A 25,981-nucleotide genomic window follows, 5' to 3' on the forward strand; every position below is an offset into this window, starting at 1 on the left:
CTGTTCAACCACATTTTGACCTGTATAAGTTTTTTATTTTTTTTATTTGATCCCTTCTGTATTATTTTTTTCATTCAATACTTTCAGTGGGTACCGTTGCCCCAGAAAGTCAACTAGTCCAAAAAACTTATCAACACATAAATTCAATTTCCAGCATGACTCTAAATTGCCCCACCCATATAAGATATCCTATAGGTTGTCTTAGATGCATATTTATTTATTTATAAGTTATAGAAATTTAATTAAATAAGTAATTTGCTGTCATACAGAACTAGATCTTACCCTGCACCAAAAGATCAATTAATCCAAAGAAAAATCTGCAACATAATTTCTGAAATGAGCATTAAAGATAATTATTGATTGTGGAACAGCCCCACCTTGTGGCCATCATCAGCAGATGATAGGTTGCCAAATTGACAAATGAATTTTCCAGCTGAATCATCTCCATAACAAACTCCTGCTGATGAAGGCCATGAGATGTGGCTGAAACCTTTGAAAAAAATTGCAGCAAGCAAACTTTGTGCAAAAACTTATGAACATCGGGTGTTTCATAAAAGGAAGACAATGTGTTCAAATAGAAGAATGACAGATTTGTCATAAATATAAAACATTTATTGCATTATTTGTTCACGTGTATAAAAGCATTTTCTCTATACACATTTCTTTGGTTCTGAGCAGTTGTGTTTGACTTATTACTGAATATAATCCACACTGGATTAAAACATTTGCCAATATTTCAGTCAACACATCTTAGCCATAATGAAAGAGCAAAATACTGTAATCAGGCTAAAGAACATTTATACCTCAAATTTAAATTATACAAGAAAAGCAATATAATACTCGTTTGTTGTTTGAACTGCGTGGCTAAAGTGGTCTCTGACATTATTTACAGTGGCTTAGCAGATACATGTCTGAAGTGAAATAAAGAGTGGTTTGAGGATAAAAACATGGTAACAGGTGGACAGTGGACAAATGTTGCAGTGGAGGCGTTCACTTGTCTTGCATCTTCTCCAGAATGGGAACGATCATGTCAAACTTGGGTCTCTTGGCCGGATCTTCATTCATACAGAGCCTCATCAGCTTACAGATATGAGGTGAAATTCCCGGGGGAATGGTCGGCCGGAGACCCTCGAGAGACACCTGAGGAATGGGAGTGGGTGGGAAAGGGGATACAAAGTTAAAGTAAAATCCTAAAGACAAAAACAGCATTTGTATTGTGTTTGTATGTTTGGCGTAGCATTTCCAATGGACAATTAGATGTAGACGTGGATGTGAACATGCAGTACAAGCCTGTGGGCAGATTACCTTCATGCCTATCTCCATATGTGAGAGGTCAGCAAAGGGGACCTCTCTGGTAACCAGCTCCCACAGCAACACTGCAAAGCTCCACATATCAGCGGATCTCCTGTTGATGTCCTCAGGCCTCTTCTGCAGGGCTGAAAACAAGAGGGACAAGTAAAGGCAAAGTAATTCGATTATTCAAGGACTTTATTTTTATTCTGTTGACAAAACACACTAGATGAACAGCATAATTACCTCTGAAAATTGGAACTAAATTATACAGTACAGTGTGTTCCATACTGAATGAGTCATGAAATTTAAGGAGCCATTATGGGAGGAGGAAGTAGGCGGGCGGGGAAAAAAAGAAAGAAGAATACCTTCAGGGGCCATCCATGCTGGAGAGTACATACGACCAGGACACTGGAAGGAGAACTTTGCATCTGCCATGCTTATTCTGGCTGTCATGTCCTCATCAATCTGCCAATTAATCACATCAGCTTGTTAGTCATTCAATATCAGGTGGGTCAATGAGTCACATGAGCTCAATCTGCAATTCCTGGACTGTGCGTGAGCGTAGGAGAAACAATAGTCTAGAACCTAGTTTATTATTGCTTACAGGCCAGTGGTCTTGTTATGCTTTTCCTTACATAGACAGCAGGACAGTGTCTTACCATAATATGCTTGCTGTTGAGATAAAGCCGTGAAACCATTGGCTCCAATGTGTGCAGGAATGCCATGCCACTGGCAATGTCCAGTGCAAACTTCACTGCTTGGCTTTGGTCAACCACCAGAGCTGAGGAAAGGAGAGAAAAATAATAAGTAAGGAGGGGTAAATATGAGTGTGAGACAAGATGTCTTCCACCTACAGTAACAATCAACAGTCATAGGGCTTTGGGGCTGGAATTTATTTCAATACACATTTTAGCCTTTTTATATTGTTCACACGTACTAATTACTTACTAGTGCCCTGGTGGAGTATGTTGAATAGGGATCCGTATGGCATGTAGTGGGTAATGATGATAGGGTGAGGTGATGGAGGTGACTGACAGGCCCCAAGAACAGGCAAGATGTTCGGATGAGAAAAAATCCTACAAAGACATGGCAGAAAGAGATGTGTGAGTGTAATTTTACAAATGTTAGGGATAAGTGAGCTCTATTCTAACAACAAAGGGGGTCTTTATCAGATGATAAGGAAATAAAAAATCCATTGTTGGGAGCAAAAGCTATAAAGAATATGAAAAAGCACAAATTAAGACAAGAAATGTCCAACAAGCTTGCTCTCTGTCTGCAAAACTCCTTTGAGAATCCATGTTATTTCATGCCGCATTTGTATCATCTGTGGCCCCTTTTAAGTTAAAGCTGAGTGGGAGTTTTACTCTTTCATGATCTGAAAAGCGAAACGTCAGATTTTACATTGAATCCGAGTTTTTCATCATACTCACCTGAAGCGCATTCATGTTGCCTTCAATTCTTAAAAGGGTGGGAGAGCCAAGGCCAACATGAAAGGGCAGCACCAAGTTCTTCCTACTGCACGCACTCAGTCTTCCTGGTGGGGGTTCATTTTTTAACTTGGCCTGCTCAAAAGCTTTCTCTTAATACTTTCCTATTAAGGTTTTGTTTTTGTCGATTTTTTCCTGTCACTTCATAAGGGTTTGATGTTACATTAAGGCAAGATACAAAAGCGTGTTACACTTACATCTGTCTAATACTCTTTCCTTTATGTTGTTGCTTTTGCTTGTTTGTGTTATACACCGTTAATTTTATTCATTCATTTGGATTTGATGTAATGTACTGTGATGGAAAGACGTTTGTGAAGTATGTTTTTCACATTGTAGAACACAACACATCAATCAATTCACCACAACACCAACCAAAAACCATTTCATCAACCAGTAACAATAGAAAACGCCCCTCCTTCTTGCACAAGAATTCTGCACCAGATCGTGAAGTCCTCTTTGACCACTGATCTCAATCAATCAAAGCCGTCCTTATATTAGAACTGTGATGTGATAGTCAAAACTAAATGCTCAGATCATAGACTATCTTTATGATATAAGATTCAGATAAACAGGATCCACTGGTTGAAGAGTCTCAAATCGCAAGAACCAAATGCATTAGTCTCTGTTTATTTAAACAAACGATGATGTTCACAAATGAACCCTGATAAACTGTATATAACTGTTCTGTGCAGATGGCATGGGAAGTACTATTTTTTCAATTTTAGGGGGGTGATATGTACATTACCGTAGTTTAGGATGCTCCTCATTGAAGTCTCTGCTCTTCCTGGTGGTCCAGTCTCTCACCTGTAACACCTTAACTACAATCTCATCCCCCTGCCACCGACCCTGCCATAACTGCACACAGAGCACATAGTCAAATTATTAACTGGGGAGCTGAACTTTTTTTCAAAAGACAGACACACAGATCTCTTAGCCGGGAAACTGACCTCTCCTGACTGGTTTTCGTTGATCTTTGCCAGGAGCGAAAGCTGCTTATAATCAATACCAGCCTGCTTGTTGAGCGTACCATTACCTGAAAGAGCCAAAGCAGGAATAATCAAGCACACAACCTGATTTGATGTGATGATTTGCTCCTTTTTATGAAGTGAATGTTACTCACGAGGTCGTGTTCTCATTGTGCCCTTCCAGAACGTTTCCTTGTAGGGCACTTTGGTCAAACTCTGCCCCAATTTCTCTGCCTTTTCTATAAAAAAAAACAGAAAGTAAATATACATAAATAACATTTTCTTTTATACAAAATAACTTCTTAGTGTGTTAAAATATCCATAAATGACCTCTGACCTTGAAGCAACTGTCTTAGGTGAGGCTTGGCCTTGTCAAGAGGTGTCTGTCCATACCTATTACATATGCACACCTGGGCACCACTGGCCACCAAGTCCTAAAGAAGAGGGGACACACGATGATATCCACGGATTAGATTTTAAGCCTAAATTGTGAATTAAAATCTAAGTTACTAGGGGCAAAAAAAGCAGTGTAGTAGCCATTTCTCCCCAGAAGAGGGACCTTTTCAGGTAACAGAATGTGTTAAGGGAGGTGGATTTTCTGTGGTTGTATGGTACTGTACCTCTGCCACTTCGTCTTGGCCCCAGAAGCAGGCGTAGTGGAGTGGTGTGTTTCCATGTTCGTTGACGGTATTGGGGTCTGCTTTGCACTGAATCAGCTGGCATTCACAGGACATACAGTTAAGATGATGTAAAAACAAAGTAGACTGTTTTGAATTTTATTATGACCACACTATGAGTGTGCGTACTGTACCTTAGCCACAATATCTCTGTGGCCGTGACTGGCAGCGAGATGTAATGGAGTATCATCTCCACGGTTCATCACATTAATGCGAGCGCCTCTCATAATGAGCATGTCAACAACACCGCTCCTCCCTTCCCTGCATGCCCAGTGGAGGGGGCTGAAGCCATGGTCATCACTGAAACATAAGATGAACCTTTATTAACAAGCTCATCAATCTTAAGTCATTCATAAACATACTTTATAAACACACAGAAGTCCCAAAGGAGTGTTTTTTGGATGAAAACATTTAGAGATGCACTAGATATTGATACTGGATAATGGTCAGATAATGACTCATATAGCTTTTCAGGTATCGGTCACAATAGGCCAATCTGGTATCGGATATCATTATTTTAATAAATAACAATTCAGTAAATTTGTAGGAAAGCACTGTTTAAGTCAAACCTGATTTGCCTTACACATAAAAGAATGACCCCAGTCTCTACCACACAGGGAGACAGACAGCTTATCAATTAGACACTGATATTAGATCGGTACTCACTATTGACCAATATCCAAAGCTCAGATATCTTTATCGATATCAGGACTGAAAAAGTCAGATCAGTGCATCCCTAGTGAAGACATATATGGTGCTGGTGGGCTCACCTAACAACTCGGAGCATGTATCAGCTGACAAAATACTATCTGTGCGGTTCTCTCTTTCTGACACACGGACGCACAGGTTCTCACAACTACTGTCTACCAATCTTTATTTAGACTTAAGCACATGCTTCCTTGCTTGCAGCCTATAACCTTCTGACAACTGTCCTAGTGATAAATATGTCTCTGCAAGGTAGAATGCCTGCTAAAATCTAAACACGCAAACACAAACAGCGCACATAGCACTGTTGCGTTGTACAAGTAGCCAAACTATCACCTGCATGCTACTGGCCCCTTCGCCCGAGTGACTCCTTTCATTAGCTGACCCCCAGACAGCTGCTGGGGCTTCTCTCAACTCCCTGCAAAGCCACAAGCTCTACACACCATTTAACAATAAACCTCGAGAGGGCTTGTATACCCCGTAGGAAATAGCTGCGATACTAGCTAACACTTAAGTGAAGTAGCAGTTAGTCACATTCTCTGTCAATTCTGATCCAGTACTGTGGACAGACAGTTCATAGTCTGACCGAGCCTGTGTGCTATAAAAAGTAACTGGGGGAAAAAAAGCAACTCAGGAATGACAGAGCGGAAAATACACAGTGGAATCCTCAGCCACACATTCTCTTTCTGTCTGTCTCTCTTTTTTTTTTCTTCTTCCCTGCGTCTTCCTGTGTCGCTCACGCAAATATGCTAGCAGCTCCTGGAGGAGATCTGAAATGGCATTTAATGTCTGTGTAAGCATCAAACCAAAACAGAAAGCATTTCAGTTCCAACTACAACTAACTTCCACAAACAGATTACATTTATTACACATAAGTGGACATTTTGGGCGAGGAAAAAAAGGGCAGGTCCACACGTATGAGCCTATAAAGAGTAATAGCCAATACCGGCCACCAGCATAATGACTGGTCTCTCAGATGTTTATGTGGGACTGCAGTGAGCTGCCGGAGAAGCTCTGTCAGCGAGGGCCTGGCCCTGTATGGAGTTGAACAGAGGAAATGGCCTTGGCTGTTGCGTGGTTGGCCAGCAGCTCTGCAGCCCTCAAAGTCAGCGTCAACAAACTGCACATATATGGCCTGGCCCAAGAATGAGATAACCAAGGTCTTTAGCAGTGAGGTCTTCGAGCTCCTCTGTAGCAAGGAAATTATGTAAACAGGCAGAAGTTCAGGGTATAAATTAATCTAATAGGATTGCAGCTCATGATCATATCAGTTCATCTGCTGGTTCAATTTCATATTAATTGTTGTTTTTTTCTAATATATAAAATAGCACACATTTTGAAAAAAAACACATCACTTGTTTCCAGAGAACATGATGACAACTTCAAAGTAATTGTATTGTCTGGCCAACAGTCTATAATCCCATAATATTCCACTTAAATTGATGATCTGACTATCCAAACTTAAACTGACTCATTTTTCTGTCAATCCACTAAATTTAAGAGTAGCATTGAAGGTGTTTTAAGTCTGTCTAAGTCATTGACGTCATTGCAAAACTTCCATAAATCCCTCACTGCTTTTACGCACACACACAGTTTTGGGGGATGACATCATAAGCAGAGAAGCCCAAGAAGAAAAGTGTGTGTGTGTGGGGGGGGGGGGGGGGGGGGGGGGGGGGGGGGGGAGAGAAAAGTATAAGCTAGACTGGAATAACCAAAACTGGGTGACATTCAGCAGTACGTGGAGTTGCAGGGAGTGCACAGTATGGAAACTATTTGATCAACTCTGATTTGCCGAGGATCAGTTTGAATGCGCGCGCGCACGCACACACACACAAACACCTACACACACCCCAAATGTGGTTCTTTTACTTTAACTCCAATCATTTTACACCCTACTCTTACATCTGATTGTTGCACAGACTCTACACACTACAGCTGGGCTTTCAGTGCCACTGCTGTCATCTTCAAAGGTTTGAGTCACGTATGATGCGCAGATGTATCTGCTTACCCCAAGTTGAGGTCATTCTCTGTGTTGTCCAACCACAGACGAACCGCCACAGAGTTTCCTTCTCGACACTGCGTGAAGATGTCATCCATGGTTATGCTGTAGGTTGCCTCCCTTGAGTGTTTGCTTTTTCAGTCTTTTTTGAAATCAGGAACATGTAACCTGCAAAACACAACAGCAAAGAGTTTTTTCTTTCAAACAAAGGACATAAATATAAAGTTTGGACAAACTATTTAAACATTGTAGCTATATCTTCCAGTGGACTGGTTGGTAAACAGATTGTCCTGAGCATAGGTTCAGATGTATTAAGTTTACGTCCATCGTGAGAAATTAATGTGATTTTTATTTTGTGTTGTATCATTATACTCCTATATGAGAAGCGGACACATCTAAATGTAAAATGCAACATTTACACTTTATGCTACACAAAGAAACAAACATTGTAGCAGATCGAGGCCAGACAAATGCAATTGTGGAGTCAATTTCAACGGACTAGTTCCCACATTCCCTCCTGGCTGTATCCTCCTCCGTGGACTCAGACGGGCTGGCCTGTATTGGACCACTTTGAAGTCTATTGTTAAAAAAGTCCATGTGAAGAAGGACCTTCACAACAAAACTTCTCAATCGAGTTAGGAACGAACTGTTTAACATGCTAGAAAAGGTTTTCAAAAGTCTTACCAGCTGCTAAACGGTCGATTTCTTGTCGGTTTCTTTTTTTTCCTGAAAGTCGGCCGTCTCCTCAAAATGTTAAGAGCAGAGAATGGTCGGGCTGTGTCTGTCCACGCCCCGCTCCTCAAGCTTGATGAAGGCTACTGCTGGTGGGAAGTTGGGAGCTCCGCTACTGGCAGCTCTGTCCCCGGACACCCGTCCAGTAGCGCCCCCTGCTGGATGTAATGCAACGATGCTGCATCCAGCGGCACAATAACACAGGCGCCTAAAATACCACGGGTCAGGTGAATGGGCACAGGCATATTCAGGATGACACAGAAACAAATGTTCTTAAAAGAGAGGGGGTTATGATTTTAGAGTTAAGTGTAAGTAAAAAACAAACAAACAAACAAACAAAAAAACCCTATTGTTCTCTGTACCACTCTGAAGTAAATGTGTAGAATGGGTGAAGACAAGTCCAAATATAAACATGATAAATATTGAGTTAATTGTTTGAGTTATGGAGAAGGGGTAGAACCATATAAGTGATTAAATGACATTTACAGTGATCCAAATGCATGCACATAAAAACGAATGAGGGCAATGTAGTGGAGTAAACATCCAAAGGTATTCATTTTATTCAGTGCATTTGTTTGCTTGATATTTATCGACATTTTTAATTATTTATGTTTTTATAAAAACACAAACATCTTTGATAAAAACATCTTTTTCTCAGTAGACATTTTGACATTTGGTTTAGTAGGAACAACCCAGAAACGTCTAATTGGATGCCCCCATTCTGTTCAAGTGTTCAGCAATCATTATGTATTTATTTCTTTTTTATTATTCACAGCGGTGCATTTCCTACTGTGTCATGTCAAAATATTTTCAATGAACAAGTGTGAACACATAAGAGCATTGAAAAATAAACTTGTCATTACTCTTTGATGGACAAATTAATGGTGACATTGTGTATAAATTATTACAAACATATTTGGCATTTCTTGCTAGGTACTTTTTGGCTGACACATATACTGATATGTAGTAAGTTAACAGGGGCCAGCTTAATTTAATGGTTGGCCTCTATGTTTTATGACTTATAAATGTTAAAACAGGGTAGGCTACACCTTTTTTACAGAAGACATTTGACATGAAGAAAAAGCAGAGATGTAAATAAAAGTAGTGCTAACTGCTTTTTTCATTTAGCTGCTACAGTTTCAGGCTCCTGGTATTGTACATGTTGGCTCACTTCAGTGGAACACAGCCATCATTAATATTATTAGTTACACGTGTGGTTTTCCTGTTAGGACGAGACAAAATGTCTGCGGTTAAAAAGGTCTGCTGGATTTATATTTGTGTCGCAGTTGGTTGTCTTTACAGTGAACTAAGAGGTGATAATTTAAACAGTTGGTTTATTTGTAGCCAACTCCTAACCTTAAACTACCACACAGCAAGAGAGATAATGTTAGATGTAATTTTGGAGACATTACTAATCCCATGTGGATATACGTCTTATATACACCCTGATAATGAATTCATGTGTGTTATAGCTGGTACCTGCAGGGACTGTAAATGGCTCGGCTCTGACTTTACAGCAACACGATCTTAACATGCCTCACTATTGCACAACCATATTAACCAGTAGCGTCAATGGTTTAACCTAATCATTTTCACATTTAGCCTAAATAATACCAATTTCTGCAATAAAAGTTGCTGTTATGACAAACTATGCTGAGGAACATCACTAACATTGTGGTTGAGAAATACAGCCTCTGAATTTCAATTATGTCATCAATGTGACTTTGCTGCTGAATTAGGGAGTGCACAGGGTGTATAACACCAAGACAGGAAATTATTGGAGAAGTGATATGTAACAAAGGTCATGAACCGGCTTCACACCCGGTACAGTAGCGAGCATGTAGCATACGCCCCGGACCACTTACGCATCAGCACATCCTGCAGCAGGATGGCCTTTCATTTTTTCCATCAACAAATACAATGTGTTGTCAATGGAGTGTTACAAATGAAGAAAACACAGGAGGGGGGTGGGGACAATTCATAATTTTTAAACAGTTTTTTTTATTACTGAAGTTTATCTTATTTTTTCATGTACTGTGACACCTTTCTAAACAGTTATCAGGACTGGGTGAATTACAGTGTTAAGGGGATCATCAGACAGTGCAAATCAGATCAGGTGGACACAATCCAGGCTGCAGGCTAGAGACTGATTCCCGCAGAGCTTTAACTGGCGACAACACTGCCACCATCACTATAATAGCTATTCAACAGCCACTGCACAGACATACTTTCAACACCTTCATTCTTGTTTTTGCCTTTTATCACAGAACATTACATTTTGGACTTAATATTACCATATTTGTTTTTGTCATTAACATTTCTTTATAATAAGGTCTCTGCAGTTCATTGTATTTTCCTGCTATATCACAGTGCACTAAAGTTGCAATTTGAGATTATTATCGTATTGTTTACTATTTAGTCAAAAATAATAATAATTTAAAACAAAGATACCTGTTTCATGTTACCAGCACTTAAAAAGAAAAAAACAAATAGTGAAAAATCTAAAAGGTGTTCAATTTACAATATTACTCACAGAAAAACAGAAAATGCTTCCATTTGGGAAACTGTAGCCAGCAAAAAATGGTATAATATAGTGATATTACACAAGTCATAATTTATTTTGATCTATTAATTAAGTCATTTTTTTCTCCAGAAATACAGAAATTAAAAAGGTATATTATGCAGGATTTGTCAGTTGGTGTTTGTCTGTTTCACAGAGTTTACATTCCCAAGCACAAATAAATTTCACTCACACCTCTGCACAACCCTGCAAGAAGGTGTTGAGGTAGAGAGCAGAGCAGAGAGAGACGGAGACAGTGATGTAGCCTGGTCGCTAAGCTACAAGTCCCGACCTCACACGCTGCACGATTTGATTGGCTAGGGACTAAACCCACCCAAAGTTTGACACCCAAAAGCAACCTGAACAAAGCAAAATAAGAAAATACAGGCAGAGTCTCTGCAGATAAATACACCGCCACACATTTCTAGTGGCTCATAAATGATGATTAAGGGAGATTACTTTGTTTGTTTTTTTAAAAGGAGATTCCTGCATAGTATACCTTTAAAATCAAATTTAGGATTAGACTGAGCATCATTACTGGCCTGACTGCGGTGGAACCTCTGGGGCTTTCTCTTGGCCTGCAAGGCTCACTGTAGATTTAGACACTGTAGGAGCAGCAAGTGTTAACACAGGCACTTCGTCTGTTAAGGAAGCTGGTTTCGCTGGCATAAACACTGGCACTGAACTGCCAGACTCTATTTGGGCACCTGCTATGGGCAGCTGAGGGGGGCCTGCTGTATGAGACGGTCCGCTGCCAACTTTTCCAAGTGCTAAGAGATCTAGTGTTTCAATCGCAGGTGTGAGCGGTGTAGCAGCTGATGATTTGACTTCTGCAGCTACTGTGGATTTAGGTACAGCAGCATCCAGCTCAAGTGGAATATCTAATCCTGCTGGCTTTAAGACTGAGCCATGAACATCTGGTCCATCATCAGTCCCTGATGGAAGCATCAGTGGAGGTGTGGTGATGGGGGTTTCAGGTGTTGGTGAAGTTTCTGTGGTAACAGGCAACGCAGCACCTGATTTGGCTAATTCTGCTGCCTTGCTCTCCATCTCCTCCATCCGGCGCTGCACCATCCGAGGCATCAGTTGCACGTAGGTGCCCATCAATCGATGGTTAGAGCGAATCAGCTTCCCTGCACAGCTGTCCACGCAGCGCTCCTGGACAGAAAACAGCCATCAGAGGTGATGAGTGGGCATACAGTGTGTGTTCATTATTCACTATATGGCCAAAAGAATATGGACTGCACAGAACAAAAAATCAGAGCGGTGGAGGCGTTTAGAGAAGCATACATACAGTGCTGGAATGTAACAAAGTACATTTACTCAAGTACTATACTTAAGTACAATTTTAAGGTACCTGTACTTTACCAGAGTGTTTCTATTTTACGCTATTTCATACTCCACTCAACATTTCAGAGGGAAATAATCCACCTTTTATTCCCCTACATTTCTTTGATAGCTTTAGTTACACTTTTACATAAAATAACATAATGATGAGCTTGTAAATTACACTGCATTATCAGAAATTAAACGTTAGGACGTTATGGCTTGTGGCCCACAACAAAAAATGTGTCTCCTTGACACATTTTAGATGTCTATGAGTTGTTAGCAGTTCAACAAAAGAGACATTTGCTCTTTAAATCTCATATATAAATACATAACAGCTTGAAGCTCAAAACTATAAAATAGAATATTTCACAAAAATGCAAAGACTAAAGAAGGGTTCTGAAAAATGTATCCAAGTTTGTGTAGCAGAGCTATGTTTTTTATATTTCTTACCCAAACTATCATCTCAAGACCCCTCAGATTTTTTCTGTGAGACCTCACAAAGCAGCTCAAAATACCTTTACCTCAAGCAGCTACAACAGTGCCATGCTACTAATGCACTGACTCATCAGTCTGAATAATGTGTTTGTAACATGGTGATACTTCAATACTTGAACTCAAATAGGATTTTAAATGCAGGACTTTGACTTTTTACATTGTGGTACTGATACATATTTAATTAAAGGTTCTTACTACTTCTTCCACCACTACATACATATGACCATAGGTTTGGAATGAAATGGCTAACAATCACATATACTGTTATGGTATACTGCACAGGACCACATGCTTTTGGCAATGTCCTCTAACACTCCATGCACAGGAATAGCAGGTAGAGAAAAGATGAACCATTAAGCAGGACAAAACAATTATATTCATGTTCCAACCGCAGTAGCGGAAGAAGTATTAAGATCCTCTACTTCAGTAAAAGTACCAATATAGAATATATTCAATTATTTTATATAGTTTATATTCCAGTGGTTCAGAACATGGCCGGGCCCTTCCACAGGATCACCAGATAAATCTGAGGGATTGTGAAATGATTAATGGAGAGGAAAGGAGAAAAAACAAAGTTCTGATGAACAAATCTGTCTTTTCTCTAAATTCTGATATTTGGTGAAATTTTGGATCATTTGAACATTTACTGAAATTAAACCATGTGAGAAGTTTAAATGTAAAAATCACTATTTGGTGGATCTGTTAACTCAGACTGCTTTTTGCAAGACGTCTAAAAAGGTGAGACACCACAGGTTTCAACTTTAACAAGGTGTTTGTTTCTTGTTATATAATGCATTGTGTCAAATCTGCATCTGAAAAGTAACTAAAGATGTCAAATAAATGTAGTGAAGCAGAAAGTACAATGTTTCCCTCTGAAATGTAGTGGAGTGAAAGTATAAAGTAGCCTCAAATGGAAATAGTCAAGCAGTACAAGTACCTCAAACATGCACTGAAGTAACGTTACAGCACTTGAGTAAATGCACTTGTCCCCACTGTGTAACTGTATGTAGATGTGTGTTCATATAGTTGTCAGGTTATTTATGAGCTGCAGTCTCCTGGTTTACCTCGTCCATGGTGAGGTTTCTGTAGTTGAAGTTGCTGCTGCATCGCTGGAAGCAGGCTTCAGTCATACGGTTGTAAACCAGCAGAAAATCCCGCAGCTGCAACACACAGAAACATCCCGATAAACTCACCATAACTGTGCATCTATCTTCAGCATACCGATACTGTCAGTGAACACATTTACGACTTACATTTCTCAGCTGTTGGTCAGCATCCATCGTGATCGCGTCTTAAGGTACCGACAAGGTTAGCTAAGATGCTAACACCGAGAGCTGCACCGCTAATGAATGAAGTAAGTTGTAGATCTTACCAAGTCGTCTGAAGCTGTCTGACATGAACTAAAAGCACAGTCCCACTAGGTGTCATGTAGATGCCAGCTTTAGCGTGTCACTAATTCCACCAAAACACGAATTGGTCTAGGTAATGTGTGTATTAGTGTGGCATGACATTCACACGCGTGCTGCCATGTTTTAAACGAAGATCGTCTATGACCTGCGAAGATCCTTCACTCGGTTCCCAATCCTTTTCCGGTTTACAAAACTGGGCGTTTAGTGTGATTCTGAGTGCTGTCTATCATACATTTTGACTATATTTTTTCCCTGAAAAAATATTAAGCAACAATAACATTAACCACAATGATAATACTACCACTACTAGTACTACTACTACTACTAATAATAATAATTAATATATATACACTAACATTATGCAAGTGCCATACTAAATTGCTGGGAAACACATTTAAGCAAACTCTCCCATGCGGAGTAAAAGAAATGCAGCTAAAATATGATTTTGTTTAGAAATTCCATTCATTTCATATAGACATTTAATTTAAAAAAAGTATGGGTTACACAATCATTTTGAAGAGATCATGTTCAGAAAAGTCTAAAGGATAGTATTCATTAATCAAAACTGTTTTTCTGTCAGCAAACATTTTATTGCACAATATAAAAGACATAATGTTGTGGCCTGAGCACTTGATGGTCTTAAAATATTCTTTCTTAGCCATACTTTATTTCTATGCATAAGGACATCACAGTCAATTTAAAGATGATACTGGGGATACATTTAGCATGCCTTAGATTGCACTGTTTTTCTTTTACTGTACCAAAGACCATAAATATGTCACACATAAAAAAATATCCTTTGTCTTTCCTCATTCCACCATACGCCTATGTAAGAACACCTGAAATCTCTTTTTGAGCAGGATGAAAAGTGTTCTTTTTATTATATCATCCAAGGTAACCAAGGACATTTTCTGAGCAGTCCAACAGAGTGCATATAGTGTGACGTAGATGTAACATGGAGACTGATACTGACTGTAAAGGATTATTGGCGATCGTTCATGGCATTTACATATTTAAGTTCATGGTTGATATTGATTTTATCATCTTAAAATGCTTATAGTTCCAGCTTAAATGTGACAACACTGAGGTGCAGGTCTCTAGCACTATTGAAAGAAACACATTTCCAGGATTTCTCGTACCAGTATTTGACATATTTGATTAATAGTAACCGTTTTGCTCTGCTTTGTAATTTCTATTCATTCACATGCAAGTTATTACAACATCAAATTCAGTGCCTGTTTATTTGGGTGTATATTTTTGTTTGGCTTCCCTGTATGTCTGCAACTGTTAAATCCAAAAGGCCTGGAGCCAAACATATATCTATAGAGGGGAAGTAGGCCATGGTCAAGTATTGATAAGCTGTCAACATACACTAAGCGTGCTGCAGGCCTCTGACTGCTGTGCTCACTTCAGAGCTCAGTTTCTTCAGCCGTTAGCAGGGCAGGAAATGATCCTTTCCAAGTGGGGATTACAGAAAGGGAAATAATCATTTAAGCAGATGGCACATTAGCTCATAAGTGCAATAGATCATAAAGGTAATGACCATTATCACAATGTTGACGTGGAAAATCCTTTGTGGGTTACATTTACATAACAATATACCCACAGGGAAAATAAAATAGCATTAGTCACAGTATATCGTACTGATAGCTTTCCCCTTTGTACAGCCTTGCCTTTAATATTATCTTTATATCCATTTTATCTCCAGTCATAACATGTTTAAAAAGCAGACTCACTTCTCGAAAGTATTTCCTCTCAGGCCCGGCCAGCATCTACAGCACTGAAAACAAATGTAAAACATTTTTCCCCCTCATGCTTTTCTGTGAGACAAGACATCAGAACAATGAACAATCTTCTGATGATCTGATGTTTTCCTTGTCTTTCACAACAAAGTCACAACAAAATTTCCATGTGGCCCTTGACCTCTAAATGTCACACGCAGACTTTCCTTTTTTATTGCTCCCTCAGCACAGAAAGGTAGCATATTTTCCCCTCAGTTGCTCAATGTGGAGAGTTCAAGAGATAGGTTGTTTGCACCAAAGAGGAAATTGCTCAACTGTTCAAAGCTAACCGAATATTGAAGATGACGTAGTTTTCATTCTTGCAGACACAGTAATAGACGGTATCTTTTATTGTTTTTTCAGGTTGCCTAGTTTGAAACAAGAAAACAGCCGTGACATCATGTCTGCCTAATCTTGTTGGTCATTATCAATGCTAAAGTTGGCAATTAAGTGATCTGTGTCACTCTGAATAGCCTCCACCTGTGGAAGCTGTGTGCATACACTCCCATTATTTTGTCTATCTGTTCTTTCCTCACTCTCTTGCTCTTCTTCCCATTCTCTACTTTCCCCATCTTCTCGCCTTCCTATTCCATCCCAGCCCATACTCTCCTTTTCTATACTCCTTTCTCTTTCCATATCTTCTGTCTCTTGGGCTATCTGTTGACTGTTCAGGTAGATGCTACTGTGTGAAACCATTGTGCTGGTGTCTCTGGGGGGAAGGTGAGCATCCATGTCTGCTTCCACTTCCATGAAAGCATTCACGGGGTGTGTGAGGTGGACCGACAGTCGATCTTGTTTGTTCCGTCCCTGGTTCTGGCCTTGCTGTTGGCGATACTTCTTCTTGTGTTTCTTTGCCATTTTCAGATCCAGCGAGGCATAATTCAGGTCAGACTCTGGTGACTGGTTTTGGACAATGTAGAAAATGTAGGTTGTTACAGTTGCATTTGCATGACAAAACGCTGTGGGTTAAAAGACACATTCTCCGTCTGATACGATGTTGATGGTTCTCATGTATTTCACGAGTCTATTCTTAGAACATTTGGTGCTTAATTGTTTTGTCACAGTTTCATTGACCACAATGTGTCTATGGTATCAGATGTCTTCCGTTTTGAAAGCAAATCAGCACGGGTTCAACTTCATGCATATTTTTACATCAAATGTATTTATCACATATTTATTTTTCACGTGTGAATATCACAGCAAATACACCAGAATACCAACACGTACAAAATATATTCAGTTAACCAGTTTAGAATATGATTCCACTGTGTAAACATCTCACAAACTCAGTTGCTTGTTACCTATTGCATCTTATAGTCACTACATTTTATCTTACATACTAGAGAGGTTTAACAATTTATTTCATTCTAGCATGCACTCAAGAAAAAAAACATGTGCAAATCAGGTGTAATCAGTGAAAATTAATAAGCAGCTCCAAGCAGGCACAAAATTAACCTCACGCCTCAGTGAACTGAAAAATGTCAATGAAGTTTATTTTTTTCCCATGTGCAATAATACTTCTTTTTCCCGCGCAACAAACTACATGAAAAGAAACCTATAGAGATATTGTGCCGGTGATACCTGCTAGTCTGAACATGCGGTGACAGCATTTACCTTCATACGATCTCGTGTGGGTTTCATGGTCATCATCTCATAGCAAACCTCTGAAGAACCTGAACAAGTAAAGGACAATATGTTCATTTGTTTAACATTCAATTAACTAAGTACACATACTCTACACATAACAAGAAAAATGCATGTTTTTAAAGTATTATCTAGAGACAGAATTACTACAGACAGCGCAGCAACTGCAGATACTGAAAATCTAAAGGAATTCATAGCACAGTGGGTGAAAATGAAATGTTCTGAATGAATGTTCTACGTAATTTAAAGTGGGAACTGCTTCAAATATATGTTTAGCCTTTGTTAAAACACACTTTGAATGTTTCTAAAACTTGGCTACATGATATTTTCAATAATATTCATAATACAGAAAAATAAATTAATCATATCATACTTACAAAGAAAATCAAATTAGATATACAAACTAAGGCTTATAAAAAAACTATACTTTTGTTGTTCACTGCATTAAAAAAATCAATGATTTCTCCTCATTTTTCTAAAAAGGTGACAGAAAGCAGGCCTGCACTCACCAGTTCTATCTGTGCTGATGTTGCCATAGATTGGATTTTCCTGTTCCTCACAATGATTGTTAGCATCTTCCTGCTGCTCATGGTGATTGAGGTTATGGATATAACGTCCTTCATTCTGCGACGGGCTTCAACAAGATATCAAGGTTTATTTGCACAAGAATATGTCATTTGTAGATAATAAAGAAATTGGAATATTGGAATACATTTATACATTTACATATTTACAAGTGCTGGACTATATAATGTGTTGACATGCAGAGAGCCTTATTAGAAATACGTTTAGCTATAAAAAGCGTACCTTTCTCCTTCAGAAGTGTGTCGGTGCCAACAGCCACCTGTGTTTGTATAAACAAAATATTTATCATTTATAAAATGCCCTGTACTGGTAGTATCTGAGAAAGTTTTAGAATAAACGTAACCACATTTAGAAAATTAAAACAATGAGACAAGACCAAAAACTCCATACCTCTGCAGAAAGAGGCTGTCCGTCTGACACAGAAGATGACATTGAGGCACAAAGAGATCAGCAAGGCCAGAGATAATACCACCAGACCAACCAATTCAGTGAAACAATCTACAAGACAAACACAGACCGACTATTAACACCTTCAACTGTTTAATTTCTGTCTGTGGGGATGAAAAACTGTAACGTTTCCTGAGCCAGTGTGGAAGCCATCACTAATATTACATGGAATTTCCCTGCGTACTTCTCAATAGCACACAAAAAAAGATGAAACATTTTTTAAAATGCGTCATAACGCACTGGTGAAAAACACGTAGCGAAGTGCTACAAAAATATTGGACTTCCAATTGGAAGAAAACAGAGAAAGTTGCAGACATTAAAGAATATTATAGCCATTATGAAGTTATTAGTGTTAGCATACTGTAAATACTACTGTATCTACCATGTGCTACTGCATGTGGAACATGTAAAGATGTTTTTTCTAATAGTGGTCTTTAAGTCACTGTGTTGCCTTCAAAGAATTATTTTCTGAAACGGAAATACCAATTTTTAACTGCACCGTACTGACAAGTTTCACAGGATATTCATTCATGCTACTAGTTTACTGTAACCACAATTTTGTATACTGGAGCGAGACAAATGATTAGATTAAAAGGTGTAACATGTGTTTCTGAAGTTAAGTAGTGCACATGGTACAATAAACGTCAACGTGACACTTGTGACACTACGCGCATGTGTGGATATTAAACAAACAAAATGCTATCACATAAGTTATAATTATCAACTCAATGCTTTGTATGTTGTAATCCTTCGGTCTTTACATTCACCTTTTGTTCTGCCATTCTGTGACATGTGCTTTAGATTTCTGATGATTTCCTTTGGGAAACATACAATACTTACAACGACATGTACTACGTATCAATATTAGATTAAAATTTGTAAATCAAAATATAATTTCATAAGTTCCAAAAGTTATTTTGATCTTACCAGTCATATTCCAGCCGACTTGAACAAAATGGGTTGTCTGTCTGACACAGTTGCTGTCAGGCTACAGGGCATCACCGCGTTTAGTCAGAGAGGTGTGCTACACTGTAGTCTATTTTTACCTCTCCTTAGTTACCTCTCTCTTATCACAACGCTTTGAAAACTGGCTGCTCTACAGTTACAAACAGGAAACAATGTAACCTCATTTTTAGGCATGCAGTCTGATTGCGTTGGGAGATACCATACAATTTCAAATAGGTCGCAAAATCACTAAGTTGACAACAAACATCTGGTAGCAATTTTTAATTAATTCAATTTTATGTTAATCCAAAAATCAGTAAGTTTAAAAATGTGTGCAGAGAAAAAAACCCAGATAGGCCAGAAAAGTTTCATTCAATTTATTTGCCAGCAAAAATATATTTGGTAAATTCAATTCATTTCAATTCAGTTAACCCCTAATCTTAGTTTTAGTAATAAAAGACTTAACCCTAAAATAAATAGTTCAGCTTGTAGGACCCACCTTTTCAGTCCCAAGATGGCAGAAGTCAGTTCCTACAGTGTCGTGAATAACGTGCACACAAAAATTTGTTTGGTTTGTGTATAGTACAATAGGCCTGTACAGTACATACTATTTGTATTGTATTTGTATGTGTATGTGTATAATTTCAAATGATAGTTCAAAAATAGACAATATCGTGCATACTCACAGTACATTGTGGTTTTGCTACTGTGGTCGGAAAATCAGAAGAAATAAAAAAACAGCCACTTCTCAAAATGGCTAAATGCACAAGTGAGTGTGTGTGTGTGTGTGTGTGTGTGTGTGTGTGTGTGTGTGTGTGTGTGTGTGTGTGTGTGTGTGTGTGTGTGTGTGTGATACTGAGAACGCACATCAAAGTAAATTATCAACACAGAGGATTAGAAAAATAGAACCAGTGAATACTCAAAAATATGAATAGCTGTATTGACAAACATTTCAACAACAGTCATTTCCTTAATGATGGCATCCAGTGGTTGTTATTTCTTTTTAGCCATTAAGCCCATGTGGTTTGTGGTTTAAGCCCCCACTTTGTAGACTTAAGTGTCACTCTGTGGTACCTGTGGACACCAGTGGTCTTTGAGAGTCGTCACTTGCAACATCAGCATTTTATCTACATTGGGGGAAGTCATTGGGCTTTTGAACAGGAAGTCCTAAATCACATACTTCACAGATGAAAGCCAGAATATAGCCTCATGGCCGATGCAGCAGATTAACATAGACAGTAAATCAGCCGTTAAGTTTTGTTCAGTGCAAAACAAAACAAAAGTGCTTGTTGAAGGCTGCATGAGATAGAATAGCTGGGACTTAAACGACTGCATTAAAAAGCAATGTGTATATATCATATTGTGAGAGTAAAGATAAAAATGACCTGCAATATAATAGTAAAGAGAAAAAAAAAAAACTAAGGCAAATTATACCAGAATTTATTTTCAAATATTTGAAACGTTGTGGTGAATTATCATAACATCAAAACATCACAAAATATGTATTTCTGTAAGAGTAAAACCAAAACATTTTATACACAATAGTAAAAAAAAACCCACCCAAACCCAAGCCAAATATACACGTAGCCTGTTTTTGCACAATTGCATCAGACTGCCATCAATGCAGTTTGAAACTGACCACAAGTGAAAGTAGATTCTGCATGTAACAAAGACAGTACACACAGCTTACATTATATGTTAGACACTTGCTTCATGTTAAGTTCTGTTACTGAATTACACCTCGAGATGGGGAATGACGGTTTGTTCCGATGTCTGGTAGCTGCGGACTTGACTGGAGGAGGAGGGGGTTTAAATGGAGGCGGTTCACTCATCCTGTAGGAAGAAAGAAAGACAGTAAGAGCACATTTCTAGAATGTTAGCTGTATCCAGGAAATATGCAGATATTGTACTAAAATAAGAGAAATGTTCCTGTTTTCCCTGTCACACTGGGATAAACATGCACTGAGTGATCTGAACAACTGCAAGCATGTGTAGATGGATGTAGAGTATAGCGAGAGTTTCACCTCTTCTTTATGATTTGTCTCCTGTACAGAATGCCAGCGATCAATACCAGAATCGGAACGATGATGCACACCAACAACAGATGACTTCGTCCAGTATCTAAGTAGAAAATTCAGAGAAGGGAAAAAGTGTCATTTTGGAAGACAGCAGACAGAGATCTGTGTCTAGGACATTGATGAGTTTGCTCTGGTGGAACTCACCAGTTTGCAACAAATATTGATAATAAATGTTACAATGTGAAACATTTTGCCTTGAGGCAGCAAAGTGTCTATTGCAATACTCCCCCACATCTGGTCATGCCCCAACTCCACGAGTTTACACTTATTTAACACGCTTTCTACCTTTAAAAGGTATTCAGCCTGAGGCTGAGATAACCAGAATCTGTAAGGCCAACACACTTGAGGAAGATGCAGATGGTGAAGAATCTGTGGCTTATGTTCACCTGTGTTTTTTATGGAGTCTTGTCCACTAAAAAAATAGCAATGCTGTTGCTTAGTTATTTGCTGCTTTCAAACTAGTTTTACTTTCAAGCACAGTGGCTCCCCTCACCATCACAAAGCAACCCACACTGTTGGCACTCCCCAGAGCAAATTATATGCCCCAAACAATATGAGAGCATTAATGAAAAGCTAATTTCAGGCAAACATAGAGATGTAGATTCAGACAGACAGAATGGTAATGGATAATTTTTCCTATTGTTGATTACATAAAAGTTTCACTTTTCTTTTTGAGTTGCAGGGCAGAATTTGGTCACAGATCTTATCCTTGATATGTTGCTTTAATTAGAGGGAAAGGAAGAAAATCGAGATTTTTCCATCATAGATCAATTAACTGTGAAATAAGTAATTATTACCGTTATCCCCAATTGTATTTCCAGTGATCAAAGTTGGGGTTGCACCAGGTTTTGAAGAGTTTGTTGTACTGCTTCCCAAGGTGCTGGACTCCTCTGAACTCATGTCATTCCTTGTCACATCACTGGCCAACATGGTTTTACCATAACTTAATGTAGTCAAGTTGTGGAAGTTGTTGAAGGATGTGTTAGTAACATTTCTGAGGTTATTGTTGGGATTATTATCTGTTACACCAGTAGCCACACCTATGGTCGAAGTTACACTAGTGTCAGTGGGTGAAAGCTCAGTGGTCTGCGATGTGGTAAGGCTGCTGTCTGCTGATTTGGTCAGACCTTCAGTTATATTAAACCATGGTGACACTGTCACAAGATCTGAAAGAAGCAAAACATGGAAGTTTACACTAAACAATCTGTCAGCAACAAAATGTACTTTTTTGATGTTGTCAGTGCATTATCAGAAATTCTTGCCATCTCCCAGCTATTGGTTAGAAAATAAATACATGACATGAAAAACACACTGGAGCCAGTATGTAACAGAAATCAGTTTGTCTGTGTTTGTGACATCCCAGTTAAAGGCATAGTCCAACATTTTGGGTAATACACTTAATTTCTTTCTTGCCAGACCATATGGTAGAAGAGTAGTTGGAGTCTGCAGCCAGTTAGCTTAGCATGAAGACTGGAAACAGGCTTTTGGCTCGAGCAAAGTATTTTACCTTACAGATGTGTGAATGGTATCTATCTTCTCGTCTAACTCTTGACAAGGAAGCCAATAAGCATTAATCAACAAATGTCAAACTATTCCTTTAATGAGCTTCACATTGAAAAGCTGAATTTAGAGTAGAAACTATAAGTAATGCACAAAACTTTAAAATACCCAGGACACTGTGATACATCATTAAAACATGGAACAAGCTGGCATTTATGAGCACGCTGTGAATAATCAATAGGTAACATCAGGCAAAGAGCTCATTCAAGGACCTGGGCAGTGATGGGCACAGATTGCTGATCCAAGGCAAATCCGTCGGCATGAATTTCAAATTCAACACAACGGTGAATATGTATTCCTAATTAATGAGTATAGTTAAATGCAAACTAATTCTGCTATAGGATGTGGTCTATTACAGCACTGTTTCCGTTTCAAGTAGCTCATCTCATATACTTTTTCAAACCGTCACTTAGGCTGTACTACTCTTATCTGTCCAACAGATTGTGCTCTCACCCCATGACATGATTCAGAAATGTTGTTACTCTCTCTCTGTGTGCGTGTATGTATGTATGTGTGTGTGTGTGTGTGTGTGTGTGTGTGTGTGTGTGTGTGTGTGTGTGTGTGTGTGTGTGTGTGTGTGTGTGTGTGTGTGTGTGTGTTCCTGTGGTTTTACAGTACAAGATGAAGATGCAAAGCAGGAAGTGACTACTGACATGTGCGTGGCTCCTGCATTTTTTTTCTTTGCTTTCTTTTTCGTCTTAGTAAATATTAATATTCACATGAAAAAACATGTAGGGCATACAGGATGGGGAAGTAGACAGCCTGGTATTATTTTCCTACTTACGCATAGCCCACTCTCAGTACTATAAGCTACTATATAACCAGTGGGGGCAGATGACAAGTAGTGTGGTTGTTTTACAATTTAAGAACCTATGAATACTGCTTTAGTTCAACTTGGTTCAGCATTCACTCTTTACCCAAGGGGCAAATGATCTCAATTAATTCACATTGTGGTATGTTCTCATAACATGGCTGGCAGCTTCAAAATCCTTTGAATCTGTCTCTTTCCTTCCAGCTAATTAAATTTTTAAATGGAGTGAGCTACAGTATAATAACAAAAGTCAAGTATCAGCTCTCTGGTCCAGTGCAGCTTATTAAGTCCTGAGGAAATTCTGAAATTAAGCCTGATATAAAGAGAAATAGCTGCAAAGGAATGGAGAGGCTCACCTCTCCTTGAGCTCGTAGTGGTTGCCAGGATTTTGATGTTGAACATCTCATGCAGAGTTTCGTTTCCTGTGTTGACAGACAGTGTATAAACCCCTGCCTGAGCATAAGTCACCAACCAGAGCTCCAGAGATTCATTCTGCGACACCAGCTCCTCGTTCTAGGGCAAAACAAGACAATGTGGAACATACATACCTTTCATATTGAAAATATAATGTAGGTTTTGAAGTAACCAAATCATCCTGAAACCCAATAAATGAACTAAAATTCACAGGAATGAAGAAAATGGCTGTACCTTGGTCCATCTGTACTGTGCAATTGGGGATACCTTGCAGTGAATGGTAACATTTTCTCCAGATTGGACTTCAACAGTGCTATTTGCATCACACATTATTTTGACAACATCTATTAGAGAGAAAAAATAGATTAATTTGAGCTGACTACACAAGAATGCTAAAATATAAAAATGTGTTGTAAAATGAAAAGAATCAGTGACTACAGAGGATGAGTGTGAATATTAGCTACTGACAACTTTACTTTAAGATGGGTTGAATAAAGGGATGAAAATATACATCTCATGTCAACACAGCTCTTGGATGTGTACTTGCAATTATTACATACATTTGCTCATAAGTAAATAACTGCTGAGAGTGGCGGAGTAACAGCGCTGTGATGCAATCAGGGGTAACATTAAAAACAAACATTGGACAATAACATAGAAGTTGTCGTCATTCTGTATGTTCTGATCAGAAAGCTACACCTCTAATCACATATTAAATCATATGAGAACTGCAGTGTCTTGGCTGAGGCATGTACAGTCGTGTGTGCGTGTCTGTCTTACCTTTGATCTTTAGCTGTGTTTCAGCTCTGATTGAGCCGAAAGGAAAAGTTGTAACATCACAAACATAGATGCCACTGTTCTCTTTCTCCACCTCAAAAAGCTGTAGATAGGTGCCCGTCAAGGTCTTTGCATCATTGTACACAGGCTGGATGCTTACATTAGACCTAAACCGATAGACTCCAAAACCTGGTGTGTACAGAGCCAGCTTTTTGATTTCATTTTCTCTCTTACTCCATTCAGTATTGACAACCTTTACTTTGGCGATGTTTTTCACAATACATGGTAGGCTAATGTTCTGGCCCACTACTGCTTCCACCGTTTCATTATGGAACAGATCAACATCCCGGAGCCCTGTCAAGCACATCAGATAGTGTTGGAGGCGAGGAAAGTGAAGAGACAAAATCACTTGCACTTTGAAGTTGCTATTACAGACTGCAGTCTACTGGGATGCAGGCAAATACAATCATAGTATTATACTGAGGCAGCTTGTCACACCAGAAGCCAATACAGATTTAAAATCCACGCAAATCTTTACTTGTATATTATATGAACAATAGCACATGTTGTCCAAGATTACCTTGTATAATAGAGGCAAGCAGCAGGAGAGAGAAGGCCGTCTCCAGTGCAACTCCAGCCATGTTTGAGCTCCCCAAATTCATTACAATCAATCAAGCTGAACCCAACAAGGGATTTGGCAAAGACAGAAACAGTAGACTGTAGACTGAGGTTAAAGAGTGGAGAGAGCAGAGACAGCGAGACAGACAACAGGAAGCCACACGCAGAGAGAGAAGTGAGTCATAGGTATAACGCTGTAACTTTGTGGTAAAATCTCCCGTGCAAAGTTGGTATTTACAAGAAACATACAGTTTTAACCGCTTATCATTATTTATCCTTTTGACTAACAAATAACATGCAGAAATAAGACACATTTAAGCTCAAACAATAACAATGGAAGAGAGATTCAAATGGAGCACACAAACACTGAAATGATTGAAAAATTAATTAGTTCTTTTTAATTAAACTACTAGTTATTTATATTAATAACGGATATGCACAGTTTTAATGATTACAAGTCACTGGAGGTTAGATTACGTTATTTATGTAATTATGTGAACCGTGATTTCATATTAAACTCATTAAACTTCATATGTATTATTAAGCACAGTTTCTGCATGATAAAACCAGGAAATACACTTAGCCCCTCGTTCTGTGTATCTTCATTTCAAGGTGATCAACTACAAAAACAAAACAAAAAACAAACAAAGACTTGTGCAACTCATATATA

The 25,981-nt window shown here is 38.8% G+C and overlaps 4 protein-coding genes across 4 annotated transcripts; all 4 read right to left on the minus strand.

The window, feature by feature from the left end:
- Nucleotides 1–525: 525 nt before the first annotated feature.
- ilk (integrin-linked kinase) lies at nt 526–7,921 on the minus strand. The gene is made up of 13 exons (XM_062432854.1): nt 7,811–7,921; nt 7,136–7,294; nt 4,557–4,722; nt 4,366–4,461; nt 4,083–4,179; nt 3,901–3,984; nt 3,728–3,813; nt 3,526–3,635; nt 2,242–2,369; nt 1,953–2,074; nt 1,659–1,758; nt 1,306–1,436; nt 526–1,140 (listed from the first exon to the last, which is right to left on the minus strand). The coding sequence occupies exons 2-13, from the start codon at nt 7,222–7,224 to the stop codon at nt 991–993; spliced, it is 1,359 nt and encodes a 452-aa protein (XP_062288838.1). The 5' UTR covers nt 7,225–7,294; nt 7,811–7,921; the 3' UTR covers nt 526–990.
- Nucleotides 7,922–9,872: 1,951 nt separating this feature from the next.
- timm10b (translocase of inner mitochondrial membrane 10 homolog B (yeast)) lies at nt 9,873–13,754 on the minus strand. The gene is made up of 3 exons (XM_062433420.1): nt 13,496–13,754; nt 13,307–13,402; nt 9,873–11,576 (listed from the first exon to the last, which is right to left on the minus strand). Exons 1-3 carry the CDS (start codon nt 13,520–13,522, stop codon nt 10,953–10,955), a joined length of 747 nt encoding a protein of 248 aa, XP_062289404.1. The 5' UTR covers nt 13,523–13,754; the 3' UTR covers nt 9,873–10,952.
- Nucleotides 13,755–15,840: 2,086 nt separating this feature from the next.
- Nucleotides 15,841–20,199, minus strand: LOC133994428 (uncharacterized). Its single transcript, XM_062433681.1, has 7 exons — nt 20,128–20,199; nt 19,036–19,096; nt 18,052–18,159; nt 17,884–17,920; nt 17,586–17,710; nt 17,047–17,105; nt 15,841–16,332 (listed from the first exon to the last, which is right to left on the minus strand). Exons 1-7 carry the CDS (start codon nt 20,197–20,199, stop codon nt 15,841–15,843), a joined length of 954 nt encoding a protein of 317 aa, XP_062289665.1.
- A 419-nt stretch (nt 20,200–20,618) lies between these two features.
- si:ch1073-15f19.2 (T-cell surface protein tactile) lies at nt 20,619–25,435 on the minus strand. Its single transcript, XM_062433575.1, has 7 exons — nt 25,274–25,435; nt 24,697–25,047; nt 24,151–24,260; nt 23,859–24,015; nt 21,929–22,297; nt 21,078–21,174; nt 20,619–20,886 (listed from the first exon to the last, which is right to left on the minus strand). Exons 1-7 carry the CDS (start codon nt 25,353–25,355, stop codon nt 20,745–20,747), a joined length of 1,308 nt encoding a protein of 435 aa, XP_062289559.1. The 5' UTR covers nt 25,356–25,435; the 3' UTR covers nt 20,619–20,744.
- Nucleotides 25,436–25,981: the final 546 nt, after the last annotated feature.

This window comes from Scomber scombrus, chromosome 14, assembly GCF_963691925.1.
Source record: "Scomber scombrus chromosome 14, fScoSco1.1, whole genome shotgun sequence".
Classification (NCBI taxonomy): Eukaryota; Metazoa; Chordata; class Actinopteri; order Scombriformes; family Scombridae; genus Scomber; species Scomber scombrus.

Coding starts and splice junctions, on each gene's coding strand:
- ilk (XM_062432854.1), bottom strand. CDS start 7,224: ATGGATGACATCTTCACGCAGTGTCGAGAAGGAAACTCTGTGGCGGTT. Junction 4,723..7,135: donor GAGAATGACCTCAACTTGGG/GTAAGCAGATAC, acceptor CTTATGTTTCAG/TGATGACCATGGCTTCAGCC. Junction 2,370..3,525: donor GAGGAGCATCCTAAACTACG/GTAATGTACATA, acceptor ATGTCTTTGTAG/GATTTTTTCTCATCCGAACA.
- timm10b (XM_062433420.1), bottom strand. CDS start 13,522: ATGGATGCTGACCAACAGCTGAGAAAT. Junction 13,403..13,495: donor CTGACCAACAGCTGAGAAAT/GTAAGTCGTAAA, acceptor TGTGTGTTGCAG/CTGCGGGATTTTCTGCTGGT. Junction 11,577..13,306: donor GAAACCTCACCATGGACGAG/GTAAACCAGGAG, acceptor TTTTCTGTCCAG/GAGCGCTGCGTGGACAGCTG.
- LOC133994428 (XM_062433681.1), bottom strand. CDS start 20,199: ATGACTTCCCCCAATGTAGATAAAATGCTGATGTTGCAAGTGACGACT. Junction 19,097..20,127: donor AAGACCACTGGTGTCCACAG/GTACCACAGAGT, acceptor GATGCCCTGTAG/CCTGACAGCAACTGTGTCAG. Junction 17,921..18,051: donor GACAGCCTCTTTCTGCAGAG/GTATGGAGTTTT, acceptor ATACAAACACAG/GTGGCTGTTGGCACCGACAC.
- si:ch1073-15f19.2 (XM_062433575.1), bottom strand. CDS start 25,355: ATGAATTTGGGGAGCTCAAACATGGCTGGAGTTGCACTGGAGACGGCC. Junction 25,048..25,273: donor GCTTGCCTCTATTATACAAG/GTAATCTTGGAC, acceptor TGTGCTTGACAG/GGCTCCGGGATGTTGATCTG. Junction 24,261..24,696: donor AACACAGCTAAAGATCAAAG/GTAAGACAGACA, acceptor TCTCTCTAATAG/ATGTTGTCAAAATAATGTGT.